Genomic DNA, 7,002 nt, shown 5'->3' with positions numbered 1-7,002 from the left:
GGTGGCCAAACTTGCTTAACCTAACAGCCACACAGAATAAACGTCAGATGTTTGAGAGCCACAAAACATGAACAAATATCACACACATGTTTTTATTGAAAAATATGCAAATTTGCTTTTTGTTAACATTAAATTAGACTGTGTGAAAGAGCCACATGCGGCTCCCGAGCTGCAGTTTGGCCACCCCTGCTCAAGGGCATCTTTGGAAAAGAATGACATAGAGACATTCCAGAGAGGTGTTGGCACCAGCAGTCTTCAGTGGGTGTCCGTTCTTGTGTTTGTATGATGCCTGAGGTAGGTAAGCAGCATCAGTTGGATGCTCGGGGCAATGCTTTAGCTGTGATAGTGACTTCACTTTGCTGCCTCAATGCACGCACAACTCAGTATACACGGTAGTTCTCTGGGGCTGCTGAAAAACGGCTCAGAATGGGAATTCGGCCTCCTGAAATCCTCTGCTTTCATGAAGTTTCTGGTCCTCATGGCTGTGAAGGTACTCATGGAAGAGCATGCCTAATACCTGCTAAAACTTCTGAAGCCAGACAGGCGGCTAAGACTTTCGTGCCCTTTTTCCCATTCCTCCAGTGAAGAAAAGCCGTTTAAATTATGCAAACCAAGAGGAGACAGGCATTTGTATCTGCCACAGAATGACATAGAGACATTCCAGAGAGGTTTCCATTGTACGGCCTGCGTGATCGCTTGACTACAGAATTTTAACTTCCTTTTTTTAAATGGAGAGTACTGCACATACTGTGGCTGCGGTGGCTGAGCTGCAGACTGGACACTGAGCTGCAGACTGGAAGGTCTGTAATTCAGCAATGTGAGACCCAAGTGCCACGAGATGGCGTGAGCTCTCGTCTCTGGCCCCAGCTCCTGCCAACCTAGCCATTTGAAAACAAGAAATTGCAAGTAGATAAATAAGTACCACTTTGGTGGGAAGGTAACAGAGAAGGGATACTCTCCTTGTGAGTTTTTGGAGGCATTTGGCTGATTGTTGTGGGATACAGAATATTGGCATAGACGAGTCTTGGTTCAATCCAGGAAGACAATTCTTACATTCTTAGCCGTTCGAAAGCAAGAAATTGCAAGTAGATAAATAGGTACCACTTTGGTGGGAAGGTAACAGCGTACCGTGCGCCTCGGCGTGTAGTCATGCTGGCCACACAACCATGGAAACGTCTTCAGACAGCGCTGGCTCTTCGGCTTGGAAACGGAGATGAGCATCGCCCCCTAGAGTCAGATTTGACTAGCTTTTGAGCAAGGGAAGCCTTTACCTTTACCTTACTGCACACATTCCTGCCACATAGGATGGATGAGGAAGGTCTCCGGGGAGGCCTCATATTCTTTCCCCAAACAAATACAGTGATGAAGAGCAGTGGAAATCCTGCTGTTGCAGGAAAGCAGAGATGGCCAGGCAACATGAAAAGTGTCCTAGTGGACAGCAGGAAGAGGTGGGACGGGAGTTGAGAGAGTGGTAGAATGAGAGGAGATCAGTTCGAAAGGCTGACCAGTCTGGTCTCGCACCAGGAGGCAGGTGTGCAACCCCAGCCAGGAGCAGAGAGTAAATAGCCTCAAACCTTTCACGCACTTGAGCCAGTCCATATTTCGATGACGATAACCAGCAAGAATACTGGCCATTCCAATCTGAGTGGAATGTTCCCTCCTGGCCCTCAGATGTGGGTTTTTTTGCTTCCTGTAGGAGAGGAAAGCCCGTCCATTAGGTGGCCGTCCCAAGAGCAATCCAGGTGGAAGTTTTTCTGCCATTTTCGAGCCCCTTTCTCTCTAGTTGTGGCAGATTTTGAGGTTCGGCACTGATGAGCGTAGATGAGCTGTAGGACTCAGCAGTTAGGAATAACGGAAAGATGTCGAGAGTGAGCTCCCGGTGCCGAACAGCGGAAGAAACGTAGCAAAGGGCAGTGGTCACAGTCGTTCCCTCTGACAAAGCGCTGTCTGCCCATCTTGAGGCTTAGATTATTTTTCTTATTAGCATATCTATTGCTTTTAGCCCGGAGATCAGTTTTTCATGTTTAGTGTTTAAAGTGGAATTGAATTGCAAACTAGCAGTTAACTCAAATGCTGTAAATAAGATGGATGGACTTGTCACTCAGGGGCCATAAAAATAGGAAATTTGTGAGTACTCTTTTAATTCAGCATTTACAGCCGTACAGTGATAGGAAAGAAGGTTCTCCCCAAGTGCCGAGGATACCGTTCGGTCAGCTCTTTTACTGCCCCCTGTAAATCCACCTCTGAGATAACCGAGCCCCATGATGAAGTGTCAGGAAATGGAAAGGCAACCCTGTAATTTCAAACTGGCATGTAAATTCCAGATGGGAAGGTTTCTGAGAAGACTTGAAGGTGAATAAAAAACTCTGTAGGTACATGTGGGGTGTGTGCACGAAGATAAAACTGTGATGGGGCAGGTGGACGGTAAACTGGAATAACGGGATTTGAACAGCCAAGGTTGGATATGACAGGCTCCTTTATTGAACCATGTCAGAGTTTGGTCCTGTACAGGGCTTTTTTTGTAGGAAAAGCCCAGCAGGAACTCATTAGCATAACAGGCCACACCCAACTTCAGAAACACATTGGCCTATTAGGCCACACCCCCAACAGCACAGCTCATTAGCATATTAGGCCACACCACATGCCTTCCCTTGGGAGGATCTGTCCTGCGAGGAGCTCGGGCAAGCCAGCCCTTGGACAGATCCTTCCGGGGGCCCCCCTGGCCCACCCGCCTTTGTAGTTGCTAGGGGGGGTTCGCTCTCCAGGCCTTCCCTCTGTAGCCACACACGCAGAGAGTTTGGCTGTAGTGGGCGTGACCAACTCTGAAGCTAGCCGGAACTCCGTTCCTGTGCGTTCCTGCCCAAAAATAGCCCTGGTCCTGTACTGAACTGGACAACGCTTGGGGCTGTGAGGTTCCCTGCATGGAGCTGAATCTGGTGGCGGGAAGTGCTGGCAAGCCGTAGCCAACGTATGGCGAGGGTTTTCAAGGCAAGGGATGGATATGGGAGATTTGCCATTGCCTGCCTCTGCAGAGCGGCCCCAGACTTCCTTGGTGGTGTCCCATCCAAGTACTAATCGGTGCTAAGTACTGACTAACCAGCTGCTGATGCTGCTTAGCTTCTGAGATCTGATGAGATCGAGCCAACCTGGGCCATCTGTATCAGGGCTCACGTCTGTGTCCGTAAAGCGTGCCTTCTTCCCTTCCGGAATTGGGACGTGCCAAACAGCTGTGCACAAACACGCACCTAACCGTCAGACCCATCTGTCATTCTGTGGCGTTCCTCCTCCTCCAAAGGTCTTCTAATGCAGTGGTTTTCTGTCCATCGGCTCAGGTCCCTCAGGTGGGTTACAGGGACTCACTTGCTGGAGTGGGAGTCCCCACAGAGCTGCTGTCTTTTTGGAGGGACCTGCTGCCAATGTAGATTTGTAGAGAGCTATGGTGCTGTGCCTCCTGCCCCCCTTTGCATGCATAGGGAGCAGTACAGTGGTGAAGTCACTCAGCGGTGAAAAGGATTTCTCCATTGGCTTCTTGCTCACCATGGTGCTCAGCTTGTCCCTGGCTTCTTGGTCAGCTGACTGTGATCCTGGCCTTGATGCTCATAGCTCATAATTCTCGCTCTACCTCTTCCTGCCATGTGGCTCTGTAGTCATGTGGCTTCCTGTCACTTTCTTGCATTCAGTGGGTTCTGGGTCCAGAAAAGGTGAAGGCTTCTGTTCTAAAGTATGAATAGTACAGTGATGGAAGTGTTGTAGTGTGGAGCAGAGTTCCATCAGTAGCTATTAGCTACAAGGTATAGATAGGAACTCTCAGTCTGGGGCAAGTGATGCACTGTATTCTTGGTGCTTGGGGGGGCAACAGTGGGACGGCTTCTAGTGTCCTGGCCCCACTGCTGGACCTCCTGATGGCACCTGGTATTTTTGGCCACTGTGTGACAGAGTGTTGGACTGGATGGGCCATTGGCCTGAATTTTCTAGCACAGGATCACACCTCATAGATTGCAGCAAGGTCTGCCTAAATCTTCATCAAACTGTTTCCTGTTTCAGGTGTTGCCAGGGAACAGCGCCAAGGGTAGGCTTGGGGTCTCTTGTACTGCCCCTCAAGCACACAGATGTTGCCTTTTCCCAGATTGCTGAGTTGTGAAACTACAGGGTGACCTAGAAGCCACAGAGGCTTACACTGTGGACATGCTGTATTCCTAAAGGCTGCTAGGGACACATATGTTACCGCAACTTCCCATCTACTTGGACTTCAGTTTTCCTAGCATAATGTGAGCACATAATGTTTTTCAGTTTCCAGGACCTGACTGTACTGTGTGCTTTGGCATCATCATCATAGTAGAACATGGTCTAGCATAGGTTTTGTCTGTTACTATCACCTAATGATAACAGACCCTGCACATTCTGAATAAGAAATATGGGTCCAACAAGAGGCTTTTAAAAGGGGGGATGAGACACATTTGTGGAGAGAACATCTATCAACAGTGATTAACCATAATACTTAATCTCCTGGTTCTCCATATTCCTGTATATTGGCCCTAGAGAAGGGATACCCTCCTTGTGAGCTTTTGGAGGCATTTGGCTGATTGTTGTGGGATACAGAATATTGGCATAGACGAGTCTTGGTTCAATCCAGGAAAATTCTTACATTCTTATTTCTCTAGGTGAACAGTGCTTCTGGGGACGGGACTGATGCCGTGGTGATTTTGGAGAAGACTCCCTTCCGGGAAGAGAACATTTCTGAGCTCCTTAAAAAACACACAAAGCTACAGCTTCAAATGTCCAATGACATCTACAGCACCTACCACCTCTACCTTCCTCCAGAGCTCAACGGTAGGTGGGTCAACATGGGAAGTCAAAACCTTCCAACCTTCTTCTTTGGATCACACCTTGTGGATTGCAGCGAGGTCTCCCCAGCTCTGTGTGTGGATGCATTTTGCCTGTGGCCCCTCCTGTTAAGGATGTGGTAGGGAAGAGCTGCGGTGGCTCAAGGGGTTAAGACGCTGAACTGCAGCCTGTGGAAGGTCAGTAGTTCAGCAGTTTGAGACCCGGGTGCCGCATGATGGAGTGAGTTCCCGTCTCTAGTTCCAGCTCCTGCCAACCTAGCAGTTCGAAAGCAAGAAATTGCAAGTAGATAAATAGGTACCACTTCGGTGGGAAGGGAACAGCGTTCCGTGCCCCTTGGTGTTTAGTCATGCCGGCCACATGACCACGGAAATGTCTTCGGACAGCGCTGGCTCTTCGGCTTTGAAGCGGAGATGAGCACCGCAACCCTAGAGTCGGATTCGACTGGCTTTCGAGCAAGGGAATCTTTACCTTTACCTAGGGAAGTGGACCAAGGAAGAGCTTGGGGTGTTTTGTAGCACCCTGGGTCTATCTGGTGGCTTTTAAAAAACTCTTTGCAGTTCATGTTTTTTTCTGTTTTTCTGGTGGCTTGGTAGCAGCCAATCTATCCATGCTCATTACTGCTTTGGAGCGGTGGTTACAGGTATGAGCTGGGTAGTCCTTGGTTCAGATTTTTAAAAGTATTATTATTACAAGCTTGCTAGGTAGCCTTAGGCAAGCCATTCTCTCTATACTTCAGCCTTTCCCTCTTGGCAGCTTGAAAGGGCGCTTTAGCTTTTACTGCCTTCCTTTGTTTTAATCTGCCTTCCAGACTCTGGCAGAAAGGTGAGGTTTAAAAATGGAAAGAGGTCATATGAAGGCAGTGGCACAAATGTGCCTTCCAGGGTTGCTGTAAGGATAGTTTAAGAGAGTACGGATGCCGCGCTTTGAACACTTGGGGTGGGAAACGATATTAAAATGCTAAGCGTTGCCTTCAATATATACATTAAAGCAGTAGGCGATTCGTTTTCCCGGGCCATTGTATTTCTTTTCTCCAGTCCTATTGTGATTGTTCAGTGGTCCATTCCTACTTGAACTAACTTGGCAAAATTGCTTAATCTCCCAACAAGGTAAAATAGGAATAGATGCTCTAGGATCCCTCAGGGAAAACTGAGCTATAAAACAAGAGGCAGAGGGAACACAATGCAGCATTCGGCATTGGGGTGTTTCGGCACAGGTGCAAATCGAGGAAACCTTTGCCAGCTCCCCGCCGGTCTGTACAATGCACGCCAGGGTCCCAGTTGATGCAGTGGAGTAGAATTGCAGCGGTCATCCTCAGAAGAGCCACACAGAGGGAGGGTTTGGCTGTGGAGGGGCAGCAAACCCGCTCCTTGTGGTCTCATGCCTCACCCGTTTGCTCAGAGCGTGCAGCTCCTGTTAATGGGCCGCCATCGCTGTCTCGGTGCCAGGGCCCTCCCACACAAGTGTGCTTCCTGTTCCTGGCTGCGTCAGAGCCATGGGTCACGCAGACACTGCTTAGGGTCCAGGCTGGTTCTTGTTCTGCTCCCCAAAAACCAACGAAGAGGCTGAGTTTACACAGCCCAGCAAATGGCTGCTTGGCTATTTGTGCCCGGGCTTTATGCTCCTGCACGCCCTGTTTTTTGCCCAGTTTGCAGGTGATGGGAAGGTATGTTGCAAAGGGAGCAGGATGCACAAAGGCCTGCAGCCCAGTTCTGTTCCCAAACCATGGTTTGGACTCAGACTACACTTTCCAGTGGCGGGATGGAACTTTCCTTGCTAGGCTATAAAACCTTCTCCTCAACAGGCTAAGGTTTCTATACATGGAGAAATTTTCTTTTCACAGAATAAGCATTTAGACCATGAAGTTTTCTCCTCCAGGGGTCATTTCGTAGAAAAAGAGCTAGGGGAACTCATTAGCATAACTCATTAGCATATGCCACACCCCCTGACATCACCGGAAGTGTGTCATAAGGCCACACCCCCTGACATCACTGGAAGTGTGTCATAAGGCCACACACACCGCCCCCAACAGTCCCGGCCGCCGCTGCCGGCCTTGCAGTTCCACTGCCGAGCCCCATGAGGGGCCCGGCGGTGGACCAGCAAGGCCGGCGGGAGTGCAAGGAAGCCCCGCAAAGGCCCTCCCTGGCCCCAGGCAGGCAG

General features: G+C 49.5%; 1 protein-coding gene across 3 annotated transcripts in view; it reads left to right on the top strand.

Moving 5' to 3' along the window:
* DCPS (decapping enzyme, scavenger) overlaps window positions 1-7,002 on the top strand; it is a 91,500-nt gene that overhangs the window by 8,014 nt on the left and 76,484 nt on the right. For all 3 annotated transcript variants that reach the window (XM_015422510.1, XM_015422509.1, XM_015422508.1), the window contains exon 2: window positions 4,662-4,830. In XM_015422510.1, coding sequence (XP_015277996.1) covers window positions 4,662-4,830 — 169 coding nt within the window. The remainder of the gene's footprint in view (window positions 1-4,661; window positions 4,831-7,002) is intronic.

Source organism: Gekko japonicus, unplaced genomic scaffold (genome assembly GCF_001447785.1).
Source record: "Gekko japonicus isolate JY-2015 unplaced genomic scaffold, Gekko_japonicus_V1.1 scaffold1263, whole genome shotgun sequence".
In the NCBI taxonomy this organism is placed as follows: domain Eukaryota; kingdom Metazoa; phylum Chordata; class Lepidosauria; order Squamata; family Gekkonidae; genus Gekko; species Gekko japonicus.
Note: the sequence above shows the minus strand (reverse complement) of the source record. Positions and strands in the feature narration are given on the sequence as shown.